The following is a 25,941-nucleotide window of genomic DNA, read 5'->3' on the forward strand; positions in this document are numbered from 1 at the left end:
CTGAGACAAGAAAAATTCATAACGAAAGAGGCGATAAGGGAGATGGAGAGACGTCCACCAGCCGAGATGCCAGGAAGCTTCTTTTGCTAGTCGTTGAGCACCTAAGAGCTTGGTACGTACCTGTGAGTAAGCATCTGATGAAGGCCTTTCGACATCGGTCAATTGCATTGATCTCAACCGCATCATCAGGATCGAATTGCTCTACATATAGCTGGGTAGTTAGTTCGACAGAAGATGGATAAACCAAGTAGGCACAGAGCAAGTAAGTACAGAAACTACAGTACTAGTTAGCTGGTCAGACGTTCCTTTTCGTGGGGGATGGTAGTGCCCAGGATGACTGGCATTCTGCAACCAGACAAGCTTGGATCACGCCATCCCTGCACGGTTTACCGTCATCCCGACGGCGCCATTCAGTGCGTCCTCTGCGGCAGGCCATCCTGTTCGGTCAAGCCAGGATGGAGCGTTGACAGGGCTAGACTGGGCGCCACAATACGTAGTACCAATTCGACCCATGAAGTACGTAGGTATACATCCGGACGATCCATGCTGCGTGCATACAAACGCGGAGGCTACCGATAGAATAGACTACATATACAATAAACATTCCGACAGCATGGCATCCCAGAATAAAAGCGAACCGACTAACTAGTTAGACCTAGGTTATCGACGAGACTCCGCACGTGGGAGGTGCCAATTACAGCGGCGAACCAAGGACAGCCCGAGGATGATCAATTGGCCACCGCCGACAGGAACAGTACGATCGAATCAGAAGTCGGACGGGAGAATGATGGGCACGGTGGGTAACGGGGATGCAATGACAGGACACGGGCGTACACCATGTTGGGCGGGAGGGTATAGTCAGTTGCAATATGTACTCCGTAAAAGCACGCCATGTTGGAGCGGATCAGGTAGAAGTCCACATAAAACCATGAAACCATGAGCGATCGGAAAAGTTAAGAAGTAAAGTGCGAAGAGATGCACCTGTTCGGGACATGGCCGGCGGAAGGTATGGACGTGTGTGGATGTGGATGTGGATGTAACGGAGGAGCCACGGGGATATTAATGCGCCTGCGAGGAGAGGAGGCTCGGGTGTCCTTTTGAACGTCTTCAGGGACCAAAGTACGTACAGTACCCGAGTACAGTAAGTAATGGTGGATTCAGGAGACGACTGCCAAGCTTCGAGAGATCCTTTGGCGGACGAGGAGGGCGAGGGACCGCGTCATTCGGAGAGGATGAAACGGAGCTCATCTCACGACACGATCGAAAAGCGAGATGATGTACATTGGATCTTCCCCATGACGACGCCCATACCGGGTCAATACAGGGAGGGCACCAGGGGAAATGGGGCAAACAGGGGTCTGGTACGAGAGTGATACCGTATGGTCAGGTACCGGGGATGTGTTCCGTCTGCCTCCTTTTCTAGCCGCCAGAACTCCTCATTCTTGTTCTTCTTGACCAGTTCATAGTCAGTCTTTTATGATTTGCTCCCTGGGAATCGATTGCTTTATACTTATTCTCTCTCCACATCTCTATCCTCCCTCTCCTCCTCTCCGATCTTCTGGTCCCTCAAGAAGCGGTGAAATCGGCTGGAATCTCGGCGGCGGGCCACGGACGAACCAGAAGACGCGATCACGACATTTCTCCATTCTATCAGATCATCCGCTAGCCTGGGACAGGCGCCAGACGATCCTTTCTCTGTCCATTTCGTGGTGGTGATTGTGGTGATTGTGCTTGCTTAGTTGCTGCTGGCTCTCTCGCTACCCCAGAACGCTTCCCCTGGGCTTCATCCATTCTTATTGTCTTTTTTTTATTATTGTCATTTTCGTTCCTCGCCCGTATCAGCTTCATTAATCTGGATTAAATTACCCGTACCATACCATCCATCCATCTCCATCTGCTTCCTGCGTTACGTGGCTGTCCGTCCCGCGCTATGCGACTGCGATGAAGTGAACTCATAACTGCTTTCTTCGCACTCGACCAATTCTGATTCTTTTCTGCTCGAAGTGCCTTCTCATCGTGCATATTATTATTATTTTATTATTCTTATTCTTATTCTTGTTCGGCTGCTTGCGTCCAAGCTTCCCCCTTTGTTCCCCCCCCCTCCTTCGCCCCCAAGCAGCTGATCTGGGGTTCGACATCTCATCTTCCGAGTGGACTCTGGCATCATCGACTCCCGGTTCTTGCACCTCCTCCCAAGACTTCCCCCCAAATAAACACACCTTTCCCAGTCCAGGAACCATTTCGATTTGGGTAAAATCCAATTATATGAAACCTTATTAAAAAAAAAGAAGAGAGACAAATAAAAAAAAAAAAGAGGAAAAAAAATATCTCAAAAGAAGCGCCGACCCCGTCGCCGCCATCATGTCAGATGAGCACGTCGCTCGTCAGGCAGCCTCGAGCTTCGACAGGCTGGAGAATTTCAATTTCCTTCTCTCTCGCCACGATCCCAACATAGCCAAGAGTCGCCATTATTCTTTTGATGCCGACACCGCCGGCCTGGCGTCCTTCCAGAACCTCAACATGGACTACGACCAGACCGAAGGCATGGGCGGCTTGTCCGTCAGCTCCTACGACAGCATCGAGGACGAACGCAGTCCCATCGATGTGCGCGGTTATCCCTATGGTAAGTGTTTTTCTAGCTGTTCTATGTCCTACCCTACCCGTGATGATTCGCGTTGTTGCATCGCTTGCGCCATTGCCGGCCTCCCTGGTTCATGTCTTAATTGTGGCTCCTCGGCAAACGGTCACCTCCATTTACCACGAGGACCGGGAGTTTCTGGGGAAAGCTTCCATTTGAGACCTGTCTGCATGGTTCTTGGCTGGGTTGGTTGGAGATCCGACTGTGACTGTGTGACTGTGATTGTGACTGTCGAGAACATCGAACATCTCATGCCTCGTGGAAGAAGAGACAGAGAATACAACCATTCTCTCCACTCATCCAGGCCACTGCTTTTGCCATTGCTGCAGCTTTATACTGGTCAACCTGTTTTCTTTTTCAGCTGCCCTGTGCGAGTTGACCAGTCTCGTGTGAATCCCACGTTTGGCTTAAGCTCCTGCGAGCACGCAATCCAGCACACCAATGACACCGTCGGCAACCCTGTCCATGTCGGTCCCTTATCCGGTGCATCATCAGCTCAGCCCTCTAAAGGACCCTGGCCCTGCTGCTATCTCTTATCACTCATTTGGCTTTGGCTTTGGCTCTGGCGTCCTTTCTAACACCCCTATACCCTATACCCTACACACATACATCTACTTATGTCCTCATATACTTACACCACCACAGCAGACAAATCCATCAACTACTCGCTACCCGATCAGATGATCTCCTACTCAGCACATCCGATCTACCCACCCATCTCGTACGGCCCCCCGGATGACCTGGGCCACGCCCCGGGGGCCCTGACGCCCTCGGACGTGTCGTCGTCCATCTCGCCGCCCAACGGCCAGATCGGCAACACCAAGTACAGCACCGCCATCCCCGGCGACCACATCGCCTCGGCCCTCAACCAGGAGGAGCACGGCCGCCGCGCCGCCGAGGAGGACCGCCGCCGCCGCAACACGGCCGCCAGCGCCCGCTTCCGCATGAAGAAGAAGCAGCGCGAGCAGGCCCTCGAACGCACCGTCCGCGAGACCACCGAGAAAAACGCCTCGCTCGAGGCCCGCGTCGCCCAGCTCGAGATGGAGAACCGCTGGCTCAAGAACCTCCTCACCGAGAAACATGAGGCTGCCTCCACGCGCATGGCGCCCCCGCCGCCGCCGCCGCAGGCGTCCACGGAGAGTCCCAAGTCGAATTCTACCACGCCCGGGCAAAAACATATCCAGCCAAAAAAGAAGGGCGTCGGCACCGATAACTAGCGCCTAAAGTGAAATCGTCTTTCCTTTTCTTCTTCTTTCAATGACTCTCCGTTCCTTTCTTCCATGCAGGGACCAGGCCTGGGTCTGTCCGTCCCGCTCGCATCTGTCTTATATCCTCTCTTTTCCGGCGGGTCCTCCATCACATCCTCGGGTGGAGACTGATGACGATGTAATGACCTTTTGCTTTGCTTGCGTTGTTTTGCTCGCTCTTGCTCTCGCGCAACTGCTGTTGTCGGTTGGGGCATACACGGTCGGTAGGGTACCATGTTGGTTGTGCTTGTGTTTAGGTTTAGGTTTGTGGAAGGCAGGGTTCTGCTGCCCTCATCTCATCATTATCATTGTTGTCACTATGACTGGGGGTTCAGGGGTCCATCCATCTAATATGGGACCCCGTCTGGAGTACTGGATGCGTTTGTTTCACATGTTTCTGATTCTGCTTGTTCATGGTGGTTATACAGATCGACACCGAGTGCATGTTCTTCGAATACCGTTTCCCGTTCTCACTGACTGCAGCTTACGGAGTACTATTGTATACATCGTAGAGCTGTCTCACGTGCAAGCGCGGTAGACGATCTGGGGTACCCGGCAGAATCCCAAGACATGTCTGGCTCACTCGTACTCTGTACCCCGTAGTACTCCGTCCAGCCAAGCTGACATCAGACCCTGCAACGCTGTCGGCTATCCAAGGGAAAAAGGGGGCCCTTCGGATTCCCCGAGGAGGAATGTATCGGCACGCCACGTGCCGATCACCACGTAAGTCCGCCAAACGGCCCTCATTACTGAGAACTTTCTTATGGAACGATGGCAATTCCTGAGGAGTGCGCTGGATATTGTTAGGTAGAAGATTCTGCGCGGAAATGATCTATACGAGGCCCCAATCCTCGTGTCTAATAGGGTCAACGCTAAAAGCTGGGGTAATTGCCACACTTTATCTCGACCATGATGCCTAAGGTTTCTTTTTCTCCTCAGCTACACTTCATACAACACAAACGATACAACTCATTAATTACTATCCTATCCTAAGCAGACAACCAGACCAGCAACTCGGAACAACTATAAATATACCCTCTCAGATGGTATGGTATTACATTAACATAACCCGACTGATCCTTGCCCAGACCTCCGACGCCTCATGCTTTTGAGCTGACTTTTCAATTTTTTTTTGTTGCTTTCTTTTCACCAATGTACCGATAGCGGTTCATCCTGAAGAGTAACAGGGTCATGGCATCATGAGTAAGTCACGGGCACGGACCGACGAGGGCCTGGTTGGTTCGAAATCTTGCCGGATAAGCGTCGGGGATCGCATTAGGGGCATAGAACAACACGGGGTTGTAGTATAACGGCAAAGTAAACAAAACAGGCACGACGAACTCCAACCGGTATATCGTAGAGAAGGAACGGAATGACGGTGATCCAATATGTATCGGAAAGGCGAAGGAGTGATCAACCAGTGGCCTTTGCCTTAGACACCGACCGGCTCTTCTCGTCGCTCGTCCATCTCTTCACCGTCCTCCACCTCGTGCTGGTACGAGGCGGCGTGCTGGTCCGCAGCCACCCACGAGTCCCGGTCGCCCCGCATGGGCTGGTCCTGAGCGGAAAGGTCGACTCCCTCGCGGGACTTGAGGCTCTCGCGGTGACGCTGGGAGAGAGTGCGGGTCCGGGTGGACATGCTGGACTTGACCGCCGCCTTGGAGCTCACCCAGTTGGCGAGCGCCTCCTCGCAATCCTGGATGATGGCCTTGCTGGCGTCGTATCCGTCATAGGCGGCGCGAGTCTCACCCGGAGTGACCGGAGTGTCGTCAACAAGATCCAACAGATGCTTGCCGTAGCCAGCGATGAGAGCAACCTTCTCACTGTGCTCGCGAAGGGCATCGAACTGGTACTGGAAGGCCGCCTTGAGCTTCTCACGCGTGATGTTGGACAGCTGAGCCTCCGCAACGAGGGACTCAGCCTCGGCGCGAACCAGTTCCTGTTCCAGGACGACGATCCGAGGAGAGTTGGGGTCGCGGTACTTGAGCTTGGCGATCTCATCGGTGATCTTCTGCTTGCCTGTTGTGGGGTTAGCGTCAGGGTCGCAGCTAAGTTCACAGTCGCAAACTTACGATCACGGCTGGGCTGGACGGAAGCCTCAATGTTGCGGATGCTCTTGATGGTGACGCGGTACTGGTCGTAGCGGTCGACGTAAAGATCCTCCAGCTCACCAATTTCGTAGAGCAAAACGCCGATCTTATCAGTGATATCCGACACATCCTCATCGCAGTTCTCACCCCAGATGGAGAGTTGTTGCTAGAGGGCCGGGCATTAGCCTTGGTCCGAGGACGACGAACAAGATCCTCATACCGCAGTCTCCATGCGCTCCTTGGCTACCATCTCCATGCTGCGCATGACGTTCTTCTCCATCTTGACCAGCTGGGCGAGCTTCCTGGCGAGGTCTGGCCCGAAGGCTCCGGCGGTATTTTTCCGCAAAGCATGACCTGAGTATTGGTCTCGTTGGTCAGTATTGCTAAGTTGCATGCAAGATAATCCCTCGCGGCCACTGGCACTCATTTGCGACCAATCGCCAACGGGGTCGGGGATTGAGGCGCTCAATCCTGTGAACACTCACCGAAGCCACCTTTACCGATCCATCTGTTGGCCTTGGTCGACGACAACGGCGGAGGCGGGTTCTCAATTTGCGACGCGGTCGGCATGCGCGTCTGGCGCATAGAATAGGTGCGATGCATGGTGACTAGTCGGTGTAGACAAGCGTGATAGATACGGGGTAGACGATGGAAAAACGAAGGAATGTAGAAGAGAAATCACGAAGCTCGATGAAAGTCGGACGAAGCGGTTTCTTTCAAAGGTCACACGCTTTTGCGCAGGAGTGACGTGGACCACAGGGTACGGCGGGACGTGACGGAAAGCAATACTGGGTACGAGGGAACTGCAACCGGAGAGACACGGTTCGTCAAGAGGGTCCCGAACCAAAGGAAACCACTACCTAGGATGGACGAGATCGATGACAACACTGGTCCGTGGGGAGGCTTCCTGTTTAGATACGGGATGGGTTTTCTGTTTTCTGATGATTTCTTCTTGATGAAACACTAGAGTAGAGCAGCAGAACAAAGAGTCGAGGATGAAGAAGGGTGGGGGGATGGAGAGAAGAAGAAAGAAGGGCGCGGTGATGAAGAATGATGATGATGATGATGATGATGATGATGGTGATGATGGGCCGGCCGATGGGCCCAACCTCCATCCAGTCGGTGACGTCGAGACTCTGCGCGGAGCTAACCCGATTTGGACACGCCCTCCCAGCGGTGATGAATAATAATGACGAGCTGATTTCTGGTCTCTGGGTGTTAGTCCGAGTGCCCTGACTAGTAGAATGCTTGGTAGACAAGGAACAAATGACCGCTTCCCACGGATCATCGGCCGTGCTGGTGGGTGGTGTAAGGTACTCGGGTCTTCATCGGATCGGCAACGTCATGGCGGACCAAACATCGGACAGACTCTCTGATGTCATCGATTCGTGCCTCGTGAATATTGTCGAGTCGCTTTCTCAACCGGTTATGACATATCGTTACGAGGGATTTCTTTGCTTTCTTGAGGAATTTTATTTAGACCTGTCTCTCATCTAAAAATATATGGTAAAAACTGGGTGCGAAGAGAGTCGGTAGTGTATCTATATAGACATTAAAACCATGTAACATGATCTATATAGAACATCTTAGATCATATACCCAAGAATGCAAGATATAGAGATCTACGGCACTAGATAACAACCTAATCGTCTCCAGATGATCGGCTTCTCCGCATTCGGATATCGACGCTTAGTGATCAGTGCAACATCATCGTGCGACGAACGGTGGGGAACCCAGCCTTTTATTTCAACGTCTATTACATGACGATGCTTTAAACTTTGCACAATCCCCTCGTCTACTTCTTTCTACTCCGTCGGGTCTTTCTCTTCTTGCTCGTCGAATCATCATCACCTTCTCCACCGTCTGCAGCCGACTGAACATCCCGCGTACCTCGCTTGGTACCTTTCTCTGGTCCTCGTGCTCGTGTGGAAGAGGCAGGACCATCCTCGTGGGAACCATCCCTAGCCTCGTCGTCCTGCAGAGCCTGGCGGCTCCCTGCCTCGGCTTCCTGCCGCAGGCGACTAAACGCCTTCTCCATCCGGCTGGGACCACCCCGACGCGCACGAGGGGCAAAGGCGCCCGCACCCTGAGGCCCTTGAAAGAAGCTCGTGATGTTGGACTGAGTGCCTTCCTGCTCTCGACGATTCATGTCCCGGATCACCGGCACCAGGACCTCATCGGTCCGTTCCTGACTCCACCCAATCGTAGCCATCAGGTAGTTACGTAGTCCATGCAGATCGGGCACACCCCATTGGAAAGGAGACGGGTCCGAGTCGACCTCGGGTTCGAGATAGGCCACGTCCACGCGAGGGTCTGGGAAAGCAGGTGGCAAGAAGATCTTCGAGGCTTGTTTCTTGAACTTCTTGTAGAACGCGGCATGGCTACCATCGTTCGCATTCATGCCCATTTGCACCTGGGACCACCAGTCCCGGAACTCCTCCAGGCTCGAAAATTCCGTAAGAATTTCCAGCGCTGTCACTGGGCCGACGCCAGGAATGCCCTCTGTGTAGTCACTGCCCAGCAGATGGGCGAAGCTGATAAGCTTGCGTCGGTGAAGGGCGTATTCCTTCTCCAGGTCAGACGTCAGGTAGCACTCGACGAACTTGCTCTGATTGAACATGTTCTTGTACACGCGTGTGCCTCCAAAGAGGAAGATATCACTGTCGTCGGTGATGATCCCGTCGACGAGGCCGAGGGACACGAGCTCAGCACATTGCGCCTCGGCTTCCATAGGGGCCGTGATATATGGCAGACCGAACAGCGTCAGAAGCTGTTGGCACTCCGAGATCATGATCTGAGAAACCTCGTCCGCGTCTCTGCGGTCCTTCTTCTGTTGAGAGCGTAATTGTTTGAGCTCTTGCTCGTAATTGAAAGTGCTTTCTGCTTGTGAGGTAGAATTGAGTGTTGCTGCGAATCGGACATGTTCTTCACCTTCAGCCGCAAGCTGTCGCATCAGTTCTTCATCTTCCGGGTCCGAAAAGCCATCATCTTCGACAAAGAGATTATCTGACTGGTCAACTGCTAACGAAGCTTGATTCTGCTCCGGAACAGAATCAAGAACCGAGTTCTGTGGGTTCAAAGAGACGTCCTCGAATTCCGGGGAGGGGGACGCCGCAGTGCGTGTAGCTCGAGCGTCGTCGGCGGAGATCCCATTGGAAAGGGGTTCTTGTGGTTGCATCGGAACGTCTTCGAAGTCTGGGGATGGAGATGGTTCAGCACGCGGCGTCGGCGCCTTGACCACACTTGGGCTATCAACTACATGAACCGCCGCGCTGGAGCTCCCATCACTCTGCGGTTTCATGTTCCCAACCTTCTCCGTTGTAGAAACTTGTGTAGTCTCTGATTGGTGCGAGGCAGATATAGTTGAAGTTTGTACATCTGCATTAGCTGATTCATCAGAGACCGAGGATTTTAGACCATCATCTTTGAACTCAGTGTCTGAATCCAAATCAATTACTTCAGAGCGCTTGTCAGGCTCAATGACACCGGGTGAGCGATGCTCCTTCAGGAAAACATGATCTGGTGTCATAGTCCGATCACGGTACGCCTCTAGCGGATTGTCTTCCGTATTGTCAGGGAAGAACTCGGCGTTGGCAGTATCCCCAGAGAACCAGGGTGGTAAGGGAATTTGCTCCTTTGACTTGGCCGGTTTCTTCTCGAAACCTCCAGCATTGTCATCAACCTCTTGCGAGGCTTGTCCTTTCTTTGCTGGTTTGTAATTCAAGGTCTCGAAAGGCAACGGCCCTTCAAAAGGATGGCTAACGGTGGGCCGCGACGCAATAACGTCAGAAGGTCGTTTCTTCGTTCTCCGCGACTGAGCTAATGCAGCAGCAAAATCCAGCGCGTCGTCCTCACTCTCAGACATGGGACTCAGCACTGCCGGAGGTTGTTGGACGGGTGCATTGTCCCGGTTTATACGAATTTCCGGCATGTCATCATCGTGTTGCTTTGAAGTCGCCGGCTCTAGCGACATTTGAATAGCTCTTTGGAGGTCCTCATCTTCATTGTCTTCGAAAATGTCATCAATCCCAACCCGAGTGCGAGATTCGTCACCCTCGACGAAAAGAGCATCATCATCCAGGTGGTGCGTTGCAGCGCCAGCTTGAACCTGTTGTCGTATTGACTCGTCAAATACACCATCCCGAAGAAGAGGAATCTTGGGAAGGCGATTGAGACCCTCAATAGGGACATCTTCGAAGCCGCCTTCGTCATCCGACTCGCTGTTTATTTCGGGGAGGATCTCCAGCTTCCCATATTGTTCAACGTCGATGGGTTTATCTTCACGGCCCTCATCTTTGTTGCCGACCACACCCAACACCCAGCCGCCTTCAATAGTGCTGTCCTTGACCAGGACATATTCTCTTCCGCGCTCTCCGGCAATCCGCTGCCCCGAGTTGTAGAACGCTTCTTCACCATTCATACCATTGATATTCATCAGGCGTTGAGTAAGATCATTTCTCTCCTTAACACGCTCGATCTGGAATTTCGAGAAAGCCATCCGATCAGGAAACATGTTGTCCAGCTGCTCTTTGGAGTATCCCATACGCAGTCTACTCCGCAGCCTGGCGGCGTTAAGGATGTTATACCGATCGGTGGCAGGTAGACTGAGAAAGAAAGGGCTGTCGAAATCAATCTTGGAGAAATCATAAAGATTGATATCTTCACCCTGATGAAACTGCCGAGCATACTCCTCAAGCTCCTCCCGGGACATGATACGAGGATCATTCGGCGCTCCCATCTCTTCGAGAGAGACTTGCAGGTCTGGGAGATGGTACGCATCTTTTTTCTTGAATGTCCGATTTTGCCGCTTTTCTTTTTCGGTCATGAAGGCCTCTTCAGCATAAACCGGGTTGTCAGGGACCTCCTCTTCCTTTCTAGACGCTTGATTCTTTTGCCGGGCCGCTTCCTCTTCTGCAGTCCTCTGGAGTTGCACTGCAAGGAGCTTCCCCGCAGTTCGCACTGCATCTTCTCTGCGACCTTCCCGTCGCTTCTTTCTAGCGGCAATGGTTTGTCGTTTCAGGATCGGCGCGCCACCGTCGAACACAAAGACGGGCTTGATTCCGAAGAAGAGCAGTTTGCATATGCGACGGAAAAAGCCAACAACGTGAGAGTTCCGGAGGGCGTTTCCTTCCTTGTCGCGGACAGCCTTTAAGAATTGATAGATCCAGATAGAAGCGTCAACCGCTAGGCGTTTTCTATTGAGGGTTTCCAGTTTTATGGGTCGAGCGCATGGCTGGACGACATCCCAAAGCCCGTGGACACCCATACTTGCACAGGAATGACAGCGTTAGGATGCTTCTGATATTTAGGACTCATGGCAGTAGGACATGGTCAGCGCGTAGAATTAAAGATTGAGGCACGTATGTAGACGAGGGAGATGTTGCGTTCGCCGCGAGGCCCTGCTTACAGAGCCGCGTCGCCACTCCCAATACAAGAGCGCGATATCACGTGCCCAATTATGCCGTATCAGGAAAAGCGCATCGCAGCCCAACCTGATTACCTAATCAGCTGCACCATCAATAGAAATTCTGGAAAGTCGAAATTATTGTAGATGAGGCTTCACGCGGGGAAGCATCGGCGCCGATAGAGGACTTACTTCACTGTCAACTCGGACGTATCAATGCGCTGAGAGAGGTCTGGAACTGATGTTCGCGAATTATACCAATGTATTCCTCACTCGAGGTTGGTAACCGCTTCCCTTTGACATGTGCATTGGCTGACTCAATCACCAGCATCTTGATGGGTGCCTCCCTGTAACAGCGATTAAAGTCCTCCCTTTGGGAGGTGTGAAGCTCATTCTCCAGGGTCAAGGTCTCTTTACCCGTATCATTGATGAGCAGAATGGAAAGACATTAGCTCAGCTAAAAACGTTCCGGCGCAACAATGTTCATGGCTACATCATTATCGACCAAGGACAAAGTGGCACGGGAGAGGCTCTCGTGCAGATCATCGCTTGGGGTGGTGACTCCTTAAGACTGATAGACGTGCTCTGTTCAAACGGAACATCAGGTGACCTGGAAGTGTCCCTTGAAGCTGCAAGTGCAGAGTACCGAGCGCCTGACTGGATCTTGGCCGGTTGTGCCCCAGAGCCCAGTGGTGACGCAGGAAAAGCTTATGGAGTAACTGCCCACAATGCTGTTCTGGGCTTCTATGTTACGAACGGGGATCATCCACGATATCCGAAAAGCATCCACCTCAAGCAGCAGGTCGCCGGAGTAAAGACTCTCCTCTATTCCGCTAATGCTGTGTCTCTCTCATCGTCTCAAGTACTAGTTGCTGCCGGAACTGTTTTTGGAGAAGTCATCGTTTGGTCTTGCTTCCTGGACGAGAAGAATGACTTTCCTTCCGAAGCCGTGGGTTCGATTCATCACTTTTTTACCGGTCACGAAGGGTCTGTATTCGGAGTCAGAATATCGAAGCAGATTGCTCTGCCTGGACGTCCTTCAGCACGGCTTTTGGCAAGCTGCAGTGACGACCGCACTGTACGTGTCTGGGACATCTCTGACTGCGAACATGTCTCGCGTCATGATCCGTCTGCGTATTCGACGGATGGCTTCGAACTTCGCAGCACGGGGTTCGGCGCAGCGTCGGCCGTAAAGGACGATGAACTCGGATCGGAGTCTTGCATTGCCAGTGCTTTTGGCCACAAGGCACGCATCTGGAACGTCCATTTCCTCCATACGCAAGCCGGAAGCCAGAACAATCTGAGCCTGGTGTCGAGTGGCGAAGACGCTACCTGCGTGGTGTGGGATCTTACTTGGGACTCTGCCCTTTCACCAAATACGAAGTTCGACCTGAGTGCAGTGACTTCATATCATCTCCATGCTGGAAAACACATATGGTCTTTAGATACCCACAGCACTGGATCAGAGTCGATCATCTACACCGGAGGTGCAGACGGGGGTCTGAAAAGTTTCCGAATTGGTGTGAATGAGAATGGATTGGCAATCTTCCCAAATCGGAACAGCATTATTAGAACTACGATAGACCCCGAAGGGTCGGATACTGCTGTGGACAAAACCATGAAATCTTTCGCTTTTGTTGCCCAAGACCGTTTCCTCGCTACGACGCACCGGGGAGAGATCCAAATATGCGACTTGATACACGGCGGGACAGCAATGCCGCACATCCGCAAAGAAACTTTGTCCATTGAAGAAGATCTTCGATCTTTCTGCTTCATGTCCAAGTTCGCCGAGTCCGACATGGTAGTTTTTGCTGGCAGAAATGGATCCATTCGACTATACAACGACAAAACCAGGGAAATTACATTGCTTACCGACACCGGTCGATTATCGCAGGGGGTGTTTGCTCTGGGCTGCGAATTGGACGCAGCTGGATCACCGAAAGTTTTATATTTCCTGGTGTCCTACCCCAACTATGACAAGGCAGACCTGTTTACAGTCACGTTGTCGCAGGAGGCCGAGCTGAAAGTGCAGATGACACAGATAGCCCTCCCCCACCTCAAGCATTTTAATATCACATGTGCATCCTTGGCTTATAACAACCAGTACTTGGTTGTCGGATCCGCATACGGCTATCTTAGGATCTACCGCGTTACCCAGTCGGACACCACTCAAGAAGCCCTGTGGTATGGAAATGTCCACGACCGAGAGGCGTTGACTCACGTTGGATCCTGCTCATTGTTCTTGGACAAGCCTGGAGAATTGCAAGAGTATTTCATTACCTGCGGGCGAGACGGGAAATACTGCATCCACGAAATTCAAGCTCAAGATGCACAGGATACGATATCTGTCAAAACCGTACATCGCTCGATCCCCCCTACAAGCTTTACCGTTCAGGGTGTTTACGTTGAGAAAGCCTCCCAAGATATCCTTACTTATGGGTTCTCTGGTAGGGATTTCATAGTATGGAATGAGTCCCAACAGACAGAGATCGCTCGAATTGGCTGTGGTGGGTCACATCGACAATGGACTTTTCAGCCGGGCATTGCTCTGAATGGTTCAAGTTGGTTTCTGTGGTTCCAGGGACAGTTCAATGCTCTTCCGATTCAGATGGATGCCGTGCGCACCCTTAAACCTGGTGGACACGGCAGAGAAATCAAGACGTTGAGCGTTTCTCCTACTAGTGAAGTTGGTCCCATCTTCGTCACAGGGGGCGAGGATACTATTCTGCGATTGTGTGCCCTGGATGGGTCTCAGTCCAAATGCCTGCAGGTGATAAACCACCATCAAACCGGATTGCAGGAGGTCGGGTGGTCTCGGGATGGACGGTTTCTTTTCACATCCGGCGGCATGGAAGAGTTTCACGTTTGGAGAGTCCGTTCAATTCCTTATTTTGGCCTCGCGACCAATCTGGAATGCTCAAGTTCAATGGAAGATTCCAAATCTGAGCTGCGCGTTACGAGTTTCGACGTGTTGGATGTAGATGAAGGCTGTGGAGAGGGCGCTTTCTTGCTTTGCCTAACATATTCCAACTCAAAGCTCAAGGTAAGCTCTCCTGATATCTTTTTCTCCTCGCCATGGTTGCTAATTGCACAGATCTTCCATTACTCCTCTTCTGCGGATGGGGGGCACTTTACCTTGCTCGCAAGAGGGACGTACACAAGCAACTGCTTGACTCAGGCCCGTTTCATGCGTCGGGGCTCTTCTCTGGGGTTGATAACGGCGTCTACTGACGGGTATTTCACTTTTTGGAACCTAACTCCGGTCATTGAGCCGTACTACACAATATCATCTGTCTTACGCCCTAAGCAACCCATACGAACCATAACCGGCACGGCTGAGAACATCACCTGCGAAAACCGGTTCCAGATCCATTCGAACAGCATCAAGACACTAGAGATCGTGGAGATCTCGATGACAGCTTCTTTGATCGTGGCGGGTGGGGATGATAATGCGCTGACATTCTCAATTCTGCGCACGGACTTCTCGAACACCGAAGCTTCCAGCGAAGCATGCACAGTTCGCATCCCGGATGCTCATGCTGCATGCGTCTCGACGCTGAAAGTACTCGAAAAACACGAATCCAAGGATGACAGTGCTGTTCTGCAGCTGACCGTTGCTTCCTCCGGAAATGATCAACAGGTAAAGATCTGGAGTGTCGAAGTGGACTCTAGGAAGAACAGCCCGGAGGGTGTGCGGGTGATAAACACATTCGACCGGTACACTGCGGTGGCTGATCTGTCGTCTCTGGATGTGATCCGTGACGAGATGGGCGTGTCTAAGTTGATTGTGGGTGGAGTTGGGATAGACGTGTTTGAAGTTCAACAGGATTGATTGTTTATGTGGGTTACGATGTTATGCTTGTGTATATGGTGTATAAAAATTAGACTAGACGGTCTGAGAGTGGCGCCGACATCCACAATTGTATATATTCTGCAAAGACCCACGTTAAAACCATGCAAGTCTCTCAGGAGACAAACAAGCATCGAATGATCTGGACATGCCGGTATACCGTGGCCAAAACGGCATAGCTCCCTGTCGACTGTTTCATCGCTGCTCCACGATGATCGAGATCGTCAACGAACGCGCTGCACAATTAGCCGGCCATTTACCCCGCAAACGTGTATGTAGGGCCGCGATCATCGTCGGTGAAATACATTCCACCATCGACACGTCTGAAGAATCGAGCGGATCTGTTCACGTCTGCGGCGTTCGGTGGTTAAGGGGTAATCAATCCCAATATGGCCTGCATTGCCTAGGCTGGTTATGAGGCCTAAGTCAACAGGGACTGCTTCTCACGCCAAGGACCCTCAAACCCTGATGCATGCATTGACACCGCGGACATTCTGTGACACCTTCTGCGGCGACGAGGGTAGCCTTATATAAGGCCGCTGCATCTCATGTGCATAAAATGAGAAACCTGGAGAAGCAGATATCCCTAACACTTGTCTATCAGCTGTACCTGGATTGACTTACCATGAAGTTCTACATTCCTTGGATCATGGCCAGTACGGCCTCCATGGCTGCTGCCAGGCCTTGGCTGCGTGCCTCGAACCTCACGTACTTCTTCTCATTGTATGTTCTCCCATCCGTCTCAGGCGCCGTCTGGCAAAGCAGACGAGCGTGCTAATTAAACAAGCACAGTGGTGATTCGTATTCGCAGACTGGGTTCAGCGCGTCGGGGACTCAACCATCCCCGTCGAATCCCATGGGGAATCCTGCACTGGGTGAGCATCTCCCAGTCCGCATCTGCACGATCGAAGCTCATACGGACCAGGAACCGGCACAACAACTGGCGGTGAAAATTGGGTTGGCTTTCTAACCACCAAGGAGAACTCCTCGCTTATTCTGAACTACAACCTGGCCGTCGGCGGTGCGACCATCGACAACACCATCATGGAGGGCTACCCCGACGATCTGGTGTCGCAGGTGGGCGTCTTCGAGGATAACTATGCAAGCAAGCCTGCGTCCGCGCCGTGGACTTCGGCGAGTGCCGTGTTTGGCATCTGGATTGGAGTTAACGAGTATGCATTATTTTATCCTGTGGAGTTGACCTGTGCAACTGCGGCTAACGAGATACAGCGTCGGCAATGCGTTCTGGCAAACCGATGCAGACACCTTCGTCCCGCGGTTGATCTCACGACTCGGGTCGCTCATCCAGGGGCTCTATGACTCCGGCGCCCGCAAGTTCCTCGTACTCAATGTACCGCCTACCGGACGGAGCCCGTTATTCCTGGACCAGGGCGATGCGACGGTCCAACAGCACGCCGCGTATTTGTCGGTGTATAACACGCAGCTCAAGGATATGGTTGACGGGTTCAAGGCTAACCACACCGATGTAAGCTTTCCTAATGCTATTGCCAGATGAGATTGTATTAATGTGCGGCGCACAGGTCACCGCCGTCCTCTATGACTCCTGGTCGTTCATGACCAAGGTCCTGGACAGCCCCGTGGAATACGGATTCCCCGACGCGACATGCATCAACGAGGATGGCACTTCGTGCATCTGGTGGAATAACTACCATCCTTCGGCCAAGTATCATGAGCTCCAGGCGGATGATATGAAGCAGGTTCTGGCGCCTTTGGGCGCGTGGTAATCAACATGGTTGTTGATATATACGTAGCTTTAGCTTGAATTCAATATACCTTGTTTTACTAATTTCGAGTGTAATGTATAGCTTGTAGACTACATTGGGGGGAGTAGTATCCTGAGAGATAATAACGATTTCATACTAGTGTATGCCTGTTGGATATACTCAAATGGATGTCTCGTAGTACTACACGACCTACCAATATCATGCAACTCACTAGTCCATGTCAATCAATGCCTTTACTGTCACGGATGCCACTACCGGCATCAATACCAGCCCAGATCCCCGCACCGTCGATCTTCCTCAGACGACGGCCACTTCATCTCCGCGGTTGTTTCATCCCAGCTGCCAAGGCGGAGAAGTTGGCATAGTGTCCTGCATGCGGCACTCTGATTCCACCACTGTTTCTGCGCGAGCTCCGGTGGATCATCGCGCATTGTTCTCTATGAGGACAAACAGCACCCTTTCAGCAGTTTCCACTACTCCGTACCTGCTTGTCATCGTTGACGGTCCGAAACCCCGAGACACATCCCCATCAACCCCCATTTGGACGTTTCAATCAAACTCCTCCCACGAATCAGTGGAGCGAAGCCACCGAGCGATGGAGCATATCAGGGAAATCTCATGATCCTAATCAAACTATGGATCGTGGCTTTGGGGTTAGGCTGTTTCCGTGTACCTGGCTGGCAACAAGCCTTGGGCGTGCGGGCGCTTCTATAAATCCAGCCCTATTCCCGCGAGGGATCGATAGCCAGCAGCCCAGATCCTGTCGCTCCTTAGGCTTTTTACATTCTGGTACTTGTCTATACTACCTTTCTTTTTGACTATGAAGTTGAGTGCGATGCTGGTCGCCGTCGCGGCGGGATCTGCGATGGCCGTCCCTCACCACCGAAAGAGGGCATCTCCCTTCCAGTGTTGGTGGCCGTTCTGGTAGAAAATTTCTGTCGGAAATAATACTGACTTTGCCAGGGTTTGGTGTCAATGAATCTGGAGCCGAGTTCGGCGAAAACAACCTTCCCGGGGTCTATGTATGTCCCAAACCGAGACGCAGACTTTATGATACTAATCCGCGCTTCTGCTCTAAGGGAACCGATTACATCTGGCCTGAACCCTCTGCGATCAGCACCCTGGCGAAAGCCGGAATGAACATCTTCCGGGTCCAGTTCAAGATGGAGCGATTGACACCGGATGGCATGACGGGTGCCTACAACGAGGATTACCTGGCCAATTTGACCGCGGTAAGTCTTAAGCGTCCGTCGAGAATCAAATGCTGGTGTCTAACAGACTGTAGACCGTGGATGCCGTGAACCAGGCAGGCGCCCATGCCATCCTTGATCCCCACAACTATGGACGATTGTGAGTGCCCTGCATGGGGTCGTGGATGTGCAACTAACAAGGTGCAGTAACAACGAAATCATCACCAGCACGTCTGACTTCCCAGACCTTCTGGGAGAACCTCGCAGGCAAGTTCAAGGACAACAACAAGGTCATCTTTGACACCAGTAAGTCATCAGCCTACAAGCCGATTCGCAGCATGTCGATCCTGACGCCCCAGACAACGAGTACAACACCATGGACCAGGAACTGGTTTTGAACCTGAACCAGGCCGCCATCGACGGCATCCGCGCCGCCGGCGCGACGGAACAATACATCTTCGTGGAGGGCAACCAGTGGAGCGGCGCATGGAGCTGGGTCGACGTCAACGACAACATGAAGGCCCTGACCGACCCCCAGGACAAGATCATCTACGAGATGCACCAGTACCTGGACTCGGACAGCTCCGGCACGTCGGAGACGTGCGTGTCGGGCACGATCGGCCAGGAGCGCGTGAGCTCGGCGACGCAGTGGCTCCGGAGCAACGGTAAGAAGGGCATCATCGGCGAGTTTGCCGGGGCCAGCAATGATGTGTGCCGCACCGCGGTGACGGGCATGCTCAACTACCTGTCGAACAACACTGATGTGTGGACGGGCGCGGTCTGGTGGGCGGCTGGTCCCTGGTGGGCTGACTACATGTTTAACATGGAGCCTCCGAGCGGACCGGCGTACACTGGCATGCTGGACGTTGTGCAGCCGTTTATGGTTGCTTAGATGTTAGAGCAGTGTCTACCGTTGTATTCTGTAGAGTTGAGGGGACGTGGGCTGGGTAGGAGAGAGGAATGTGGGGTGACCGTCTGCAATGTACATATGTGGTGCGAATAAGCCAATCAAGAATTGTATATGGAGTCGCCACAAGAATGAAGGCACGTAAGTAGGCAGACGTTTATCAATCTACCCCATAAGGTGGCTTTGATAGAGGTTCGTCACGATATACTTGTTACGTGGGAGGTCCGGCAAAGCCCCAGAGGCGACGCAGACCCACCGAGTCGTGCACGTCTTGCATGCAGTGGACTTTTCTGGCAAGTCTTTGATCGGGTGGGGTGTCTAAATAAAGTGTCCGGAGTACGAGCGCACGGAGTACCCTAATCAGGACATCATGAAATAGAGATGCCTAAGAGCTTCGGACGTAATCTTGATGTGCTCGTTTGGAACCAACCGATGACCAAAATAGTAGTACTAGTAGCAGGGTTTGATGGTTCAGATGATCATGCTGCCAACCAACGATCCTCTGATGTATCAAAGGTCGATACTAAGTCAAATGAAGAGACTATTTATATGAGGTAGACTATAGTCATCCACATGCATATCTAATACATTCATGACTGAACTATTCCAGAAAGACTGGAATGCCCCTAGCAGAGTCTACTACTCCTACATAATACTCCGTAGTATGGAATGGATTGACTTTTTCCGAGCCAACGGGCCAGACGGGGAGGAGGTCTTGGCAACGAGGCTGTACTCTGGTTCAATCCAATTCAGGCTACGATCGTCCAATGCTCATTTCAATCAGTCAAGCAGGAAATGGAGAAGCCTGTTATCGGGCTGTGTTGTGTCTAGACAAAACGAGTGTGATCCACCTGGGGAATACGACCAGTTTCAACTTTATTCGCATTGATTACAATCGAGATTGCAAGAACAATTCTATTCTGGCTAGTCTAGATGCCTGGAATATTAATCTTTGTGGGCTGCAGAGAATAACAGAGACATCCTCAAAAGCACACTAAAGAAGAAAACTCGGATCCACTAGTCTACTGTGCGAAAGAGGACGCGTATGCTGGAACCCCCAGCCTCATATGACGTGGCGATAGGGCTGGATAGCTCCCGGAGAGTCTCCGCCACGCGGACACAACGAGGAAAACTGAGTTGCGGTGGGAACGACGCCCGCCCAGAATAGAAACAGGCACCGCTTACATAAGGACTCCTGCGTGGCGGTGACTGTCGCTGATTGGCCCGTCGATCGTGACTGCGACTGCGCCTCCCCAATTCAGCAGATGGCGGCCTGAGAGTCTTTTTCGGGAAGGCACAACTGATCGGCAGCCACAGAGGACGGAGTATTATTTATTATCTTCCTTCCCTCCATCATCCTCTATCCTCGATCATACGTCTTCTTCTACCTCATCATCTCCCGTTCTCCAGTCTTTCCCTCCTCCCGATTCTACCACATATCTCCGATCCGACTATACAACCCCCAACCAACACACATCACTTACCATCAACAAATACGTCATCACCATGGGTAAAGGCGGTCGATTTCTCTGCATCCTTACTCCCTACGCCCTCACCATCGCTTCACTAGTATGCATCATCATGGTAGGGCTGGGCTGCACAAACGCCAACTCCGGCACACTCAACGATCTATACTTCTTCCGCGTATGTATTTCCCGCGTCTTTAGCGCATTTCCAGCCTCTGACTGACTGATCAGGCCAACCTGCAAAACATCACATCAAACTCATCATCCGTCACCTCTGAAGTCACGAACGCATTGGAGGATGCCGGTGTCAGCGTTAGCGATGGTGATATCCAGTCCGCTCTCCAGGAGGTGGAGAAATCGTTTGATCTGAAGGATTTCTACACCATCGGTCTGTGGGGCTACTGTGACGGAAATATCAACGACCACAAATACAACGTCTCCAACTGCTCCAAGCCCGAGTCCATGTTCTGGTTCAACCCCCTCGACGTGTGGAACTTGGAGGAGTCCGGTCTTGAGAATGCCCTCCCCGATGGCCTTGAGAAGACCCTCAACATCTACAAGAACGTCTCCAAGTGGATGTTCGTCGCCTACATAATCGCCTTCATCGCCACGGTTGTCGAGCTCGTCGTCGGTGTCTTCGCCATCTGCAGCCGCTGGGGTAGCTGTGTCACCACTCTCGTCGCCATCGTCGCCTTCCTCTTCACCGCCGCCGCCTCGGCCACTTCCACCGCCCTGTTTGCTGTCATGGCCGGTGTCTTCAATAAGAAGCTAAAGACCGCGGGTATCGTGGGCACCATGGGAAAGAACATGTATGTCGCCACCTGGTTGGCCGTCGCCTTTTCCCTCGCTGCCGGCCTCTTCTGGATGATCAGCACCTGCTGCTGCTCCGGTCGCTCTCCCTACAACCACCGCAATAAGGGCGCTACCCGTGGTGTGACCGCTGAAAAGGCTCCCTACACCTACGAGCCCCTGGGCCCTTACGGAACCGCTCCCCAGAACACTTCTTACCCTCCTGCTCCGGCCAACGCCCAAAGAACGAATGCCTATGAGCCTTTCCGTCACGTCTAAATGGCTCGACGAGAATCAAGAAAACCCCAATAAAATCCAAAAAAAAAAGAAAAAGGAAAATCTTGAGCCGAATGAACTCTCCCCTATCGGAAGGGAACGTGCTCCTTCACGACAATAATGCCATTTGCAACATATGCATGATTCATCGCGGACATCTATTTGGCCTTGTATTGTATTTGTCGGCTTTGCATTCGGTCTGCTGTTTTATCATGGATATAGACGTCTACTGTTTAGCTAGATACCCTCCTTTGTCATGGAATGAACAATTTCAATAAACGAATTGGGTCTGGATTAAACCTGCTTGCACGAATACTCTCCCCAAATGACTACAAGTCCACGAGGCTGCTTGGAAAGTATTTAGTAACGATTGTTCATTCACCGTTGGTCCTTCCACAATAGGATTGGAACATTACTAGACAAGCACGTTGCCGAGATATGAAGACCCAGTCACAAATTGCGTGTTGAAACCGAATCTCAGAACGCCGTTCTCGGGATATCATGTACCACCATCAATCAAAAAGACAAGAGAAAAAGCTATTATAACAACAGGAACAGAAGATTTGGCGCACACGGGGGAAAATGAAAAAATATGTACCCGCCAAGGAACTGAGAATGGATACCAGACATCATTTCAACCCCAACAGCCACGGTTGAATGACTCCTTTCTCGTCAACGGGCATCTGAGCCCAGCCACGGCGAAACACACGCTCGCTCCGGACATTCTGATCCTCCCTTGCCCATTTTTTCAGAGGAGTGTTCGGATCGTCCCACCACCCCTCGCCGGGGTCGCGAATATGCCTGAGCGAGACGAACCAGTTTTCGTTCTCGCTGTCAGACTCTTCTCCCTCGCCGAGTTCGAGACTAGCGGTCTCGTGGGTTTCGTCCATCATGTCGACGTCCTCGTTGCTTTCGTGTTCGTCTTCACTTTCGCTCTCGCTCTCGGTGTCCCTTTCGCTTTCTGTTTCCGGGATGACAGGACCGGGGCCGCGCTGTTCGTGGCTGGGGTTGGCCGGCGGGGGAACGGGGGTGTCTGGGGAGTCTGCCCTGACAAACAGTTCGTTGTCGGAATCGGGGCTGTCTTCTCGAACCGCCGGAGTCCGCTGGGAGGGCTCGTCTTGTGGAACGGGAGAGGACTTGGAGACGGACATGCGGTCCGCATCGTGATTAGATGCCGTGCTTGGAGGTTCAGGGCCGAGGGAGTGCGCATGAAATTCGGAGAACTTGGCTACAAGGCTGCCGGTGAATGAAGTGCTTGCTTCTTTGCGTAGCGGCGATGTATCCATCACGCTGTTCGAGGCGCTAGCGGAGACGTATTGCGATGTAGCCTTTTCGAGACTGCCGGTGAATGGAGTGTTTGCTTCATTGCGAAGCGGCGACGTATCCATCGCATTCCTGGAGGTGGTAGCGGAGATGTATTGTGATGTAGCCTTTTCGATCCCACCAGCTGTAAGGCTTCGCTTCTTGTACGACGGCTTGCTGTAGTTGGACAGAAAGAAATCTTCGTATGGAGGGACCTTGGTCTCCGTTGAGAGATGTTCTTCACGATACGGCGTGTAGACCTCCAAATGCTTGATGATGAAGTCGTCCCACAAGAACGATCTCGTCAGGCATCCCCGCGAGCGGAGAGCGTGGAGCTTGGAGCACAACTCCGTGAAGTGCGCAAAGTCTCCCACATAGCTCGGATAGTCATTTCGAAACTTTTCAAACACTCTCTGGGCCTCCGCGCAGTCGTCAGTGTGACTGATATAGCTCTCTCGACGCGAGACGATGTCGACGGTGGGTAGGGTTGACTCCCGCCTCCGTGAACTGTCCTTGCTTGGTCTCTGGCGCTTTGCAGTAGGCGGGGCTTCGCCAGAGGCTGGCCGTTTCAATGGCGACGGGGCCATACTTTGCATGCTTATATCAGGCGCGGAGCCGTCGAACGCGGTCGGAATTTTCTCATCCGCCTCAATGGACGAGATCATCTCGTCATGAGACGAAAAGGGCTTCGATGAAGCGTCTGACTGGTACGTGGAGTTTGGTATCGCGGAAGACGAGATTGGCAGCCGATCCTGCGTAGACCAGGCCACGTTACTCAATTGTGTTCCCATGATATCGATGTGCTGACTGTCGCCATCGGCCTGGGAGGCTTGTGGTGTATTCCGTGTGCCTGTCTGTGCACTGTCATGGGTCGCGTACGTGTTGAAGATACGTGATTGCGACGAAGATTTGCTCTCCGCGGGCAATGGGCCGTGATGTTCCTTTCGATCGTCCTTGGCCTGCTCCATCAAGTGAATACGATGACGGTGGTTGGGCGCGGGGGTCTCTGTGACTTGTACTCGCTCTTGTAATGGCGCCGCCGGGAGAGAAGGACCAGAGCTGCTGACTCCTTGGTCCGACTGGCTGGCAAGATATGCTTGGGAGGAACCGACAAGTGGACAGGGAACAGAGGTGTCCATCACCGAATCCTCGCTCTCGTCATCAGATTCGGGTTGACGAGTCGCACTGGAAGCCCTTTCACCGGTCTGATCAGGAGCAAAGCCATCCGCACCGCTTTCATGTCCCTCGATGGGATCCTTCTCCAACGAAAAGCCAGGAACTACACGACTATCATCCATCTTTGCGGGTTTTGTGGTCGGGGATTCGACAGGTGCATCCGTCTGCGACCCGTCTACCTGCGTTCTAGGTTCTCGTACCTGCATTTTCGGAGACATCTGCTTCGGCCTTGGCCTAACAGGGCTACTGTCGTCGGGAAGGGCTCGGCGACTAGTTAAATGCGCAGACGGACTTCGATCCCATGGAAGCGGAGTTCCATCGTCTGGGGTTGGGCTTAGCTCCGGAGTGACAGAGCTATGCTCAGCGGGTTCTGGTGACATGTCCTGTGTCGGTACAGGTGTGGGTTGCTTCTCTGCGCTAGAGCGAGCCCTTTTCAGGGCGATGCGATTCCACTGAGACAACAGCGCTGGAGGCACACATGCTCGGGGTAGTTCCTCTCCAAGAGGAGGAGGGACCCATATACGCGCTTCTCGTTCAAAGAATTGTTGTTGGTTACTTGGTACCGTGATGTCTGACTTGCGAATCCATCGCATTCCACTCCAGGGGTCGGCCTGCGTCTGATCTGGCTCAAGCCTAGCTATTTGTGCTGTGATGTTAGTCTTCTGATTCGAGCGTGGAGTTTGTTCCGTAGAGTGTTCAGTATGGCTTTGTCCGGCGGGTTGCGTTACTGGTGTGTCAGAGGGCTCTTTTTCAACAGCTGTCTTTGCTCCTGGCTTGATGTCCTTTTCCATTTCTTCATCTTCTCCAAGGATGACATGTTCGCCTCCTGGCTGCGCATGAGGTTGCGCAAGTGGGCGCGTTGATTCAGGTGGAGAGATTGGCGGCGCTGAATGATGTAAGTCGTGTGCAGGACTCGGACTAGTGTATCCCGAGATTTCGGGTTGAGAGCAAGGTTGGCTACTGATCTCATCTTCAGTACCCTTTTGATCAAGAGTCTGTCCGTTCGCTGATTGTGCGATATTGAGGTCCCCGGTATTCCCGATTGCAGTTGTACCAGGTGCCAGATACCCTAGCAAGCTGTCCGTCGACGGCCCACCATGACTGAGATGATGATCAATGTGCTCAAACTCAGAGTCCAGTATCAGAGGTGCCTGGGTTTGCGCCTGGGTTTGAGATTGCGTAAAATGTTGCGTAGGAAGTTTATAGGGCGTTTCATTAGGCTGTGATATATGGTGGTTCAATGTTTCCCTGCAGGCGGATTTGGGAGCCGGCTCCCTCAATTTCGCCAAAGCTTTTCCGATCGCATGTGCTGTAGATGGATGCTTCTTCAGTTTTCTGCCCAGTGGTGGTCCTTTGAATCTGCCTCTCTCCCAAGCGATCGCGAAACTCTTGACGTAAAGATGGGCACTGGGCTGGGAGCTGGCGTAGTCGAAGACCACGTCGAAGTCATATAGTACAATGGTGCTGCCCTTCACATCTTTGTTAAGCGGTTTATCGGGAGATTGCTTTCGGTATAGGTCGAGGGAGTCCTGAGACAAGCTGGCATCGATTTGCGTCTTCGAGTCAGTGAGATTTGGCACAGGTCTTTCGCCTTCGGTCACCTGAAGGTAAAAATAATATATCAGCTGAAAGAAGAGCACATCCAAGCCCGGGGATTCTCACATTGTTGATCAAAGCGTACTGCGGAGACCGGATTGTGAAACGGAGGGTTTGGCCATTATTTTCGATGTTAGGCCCCACCGACCCTCCGTCGCAGAAGGTAGAAAGACATCCTTCAACTAGAGGAGCTATCCAGTGTGGTTCTTGGGACCCCATTGCGGAATTGAAGGAGAGCTTTGTCGGTAGGATAAGTCGGAAGCAT

The 25,941-nt window shown here is 52.4% G+C and overlaps 8 protein-coding genes across 8 annotated transcripts; 5 read left to right on the forward strand and 3 right to left on the reverse strand.

Annotated features, from left to right (window-relative positions):
- Positions 1–2,361: 2,361 nt before the first annotated feature.
- On the forward strand, positions 2,362–3,855 carry ATEG_03672 (bZIP transcription factor; the record flags this gene model as incomplete). The annotated part of the gene is made up of 2 exons (XM_001212850.1): positions 2,362–2,623; positions 3,284–3,855. 2 exons carry the CDS (start codon positions 2,362–2,364, stop codon positions 3,853–3,855), a joined length of 834 nt encoding a protein of 277 aa, XP_001212850.1.
- A 1,462-nt stretch (positions 3,856–5,317) lies between these two features.
- Positions 5,318–6,578, reverse strand: ATEG_03673 (Eisosome component PIL1/LSP1 family protein; the record flags this gene model as incomplete). Its single annotated transcript, XM_001212851.1, has 4 exons — positions 5,318–5,904; positions 5,958–6,141; positions 6,196–6,329; positions 6,461–6,578. The coding sequence occupies 4 exons, from the start codon at positions 6,576–6,578 to the stop codon at positions 5,318–5,320; spliced, it is 1,023 nt and encodes a 340-aa protein (XP_001212851.1).
- Positions 6,579–7,527: 949 nt separating this feature from the next.
- On the reverse strand, positions 7,528–11,241 carry ATEG_03674 (ssDNA endodeoxyribonuclease RAD2; the record flags this gene model as incomplete). The annotated part of the gene is made up of 2 exons (XM_001212852.1): positions 7,528–7,547; positions 7,866–11,241. 2 exons carry the CDS (start codon positions 11,239–11,241, stop codon positions 7,528–7,530), a joined length of 3,396 nt encoding a protein of 1,131 aa, XP_001212852.1.
- Positions 11,242–11,639: 398 nt separating this feature from the next.
- ATEG_03675 (tRNA (34-2'-O)-methyltransferase regulator RTT10) lies at positions 11,640–15,211 on the forward strand (the record flags this gene model as incomplete). The annotated part of the gene is made up of 3 exons (XM_001212853.1): positions 11,640–11,657; positions 11,708–14,422; positions 14,474–15,211. The coding sequence occupies 3 exons, from the start codon at positions 11,640–11,642 to the stop codon at positions 15,209–15,211; spliced, it is 3,471 nt and encodes a 1,156-aa protein (XP_001212853.1).
- A 667-nt stretch (positions 15,212–15,878) lies between these two features.
- On the forward strand, positions 15,879–16,974 carry ATEG_03676 (SGNH/GDSL hydrolase family protein; the record flags this gene model as incomplete). The annotated part of the gene is made up of 5 exons (XM_001212854.1): positions 15,879–15,952; positions 16,022–16,104; positions 16,155–16,401; positions 16,460–16,715; positions 16,771–16,974. 5 exons carry the CDS (start codon positions 15,879–15,881, stop codon positions 16,972–16,974), a joined length of 864 nt encoding a protein of 287 aa, XP_001212854.1.
- Positions 16,975–17,794: 820 nt separating this feature from the next.
- Positions 17,795–19,056, forward strand: ATEG_03677 (glycoside hydrolase family 5 protein; the record flags this gene model as incomplete). Its single annotated transcript, XM_001212855.1, has 4 exons — positions 17,795–17,882; positions 17,938–18,206; positions 18,285–18,324; positions 18,476–19,056. 4 exons carry the CDS (start codon positions 17,795–17,797, stop codon positions 19,054–19,056), a joined length of 978 nt encoding a protein of 325 aa, XP_001212855.1.
- Positions 19,057–20,577: 1,521 nt separating this feature from the next.
- On the forward strand, positions 20,578–21,605 carry ATEG_03678 (SUR7/PalI family protein; the record flags this gene model as incomplete). Its single annotated transcript, XM_001212856.1, has 2 exons — positions 20,578–20,715; positions 20,769–21,605. 2 exons carry the CDS (start codon positions 20,578–20,580, stop codon positions 21,603–21,605), a joined length of 975 nt encoding a protein of 324 aa, XP_001212856.1.
- Positions 21,606–22,231: 626 nt separating this feature from the next.
- On the reverse strand, positions 22,232–25,895 carry ATEG_03679 (uncharacterized protein; the record flags this gene model as incomplete). Its single annotated transcript, XM_001212857.1, has 2 exons — positions 22,232–25,681; positions 25,743–25,895. The coding sequence occupies 2 exons, from the start codon at positions 25,893–25,895 to the stop codon at positions 22,232–22,234; spliced, it is 3,603 nt and encodes a 1,200-aa protein (XP_001212857.1).
- Between the last annotated feature and the right edge of the window lie 46 nt (positions 25,896–25,941).

Source organism: Aspergillus terreus, genomic scaffold (genome assembly GCF_000149615.1).
Source record: "Aspergillus terreus NIH2624 scaffold_5 genomic scaffold, whole genome shotgun sequence".
NCBI classification, from domain to species: Eukaryota; Fungi; Ascomycota; class Eurotiomycetes; order Eurotiales; family Aspergillaceae; genus Aspergillus; species Aspergillus terreus.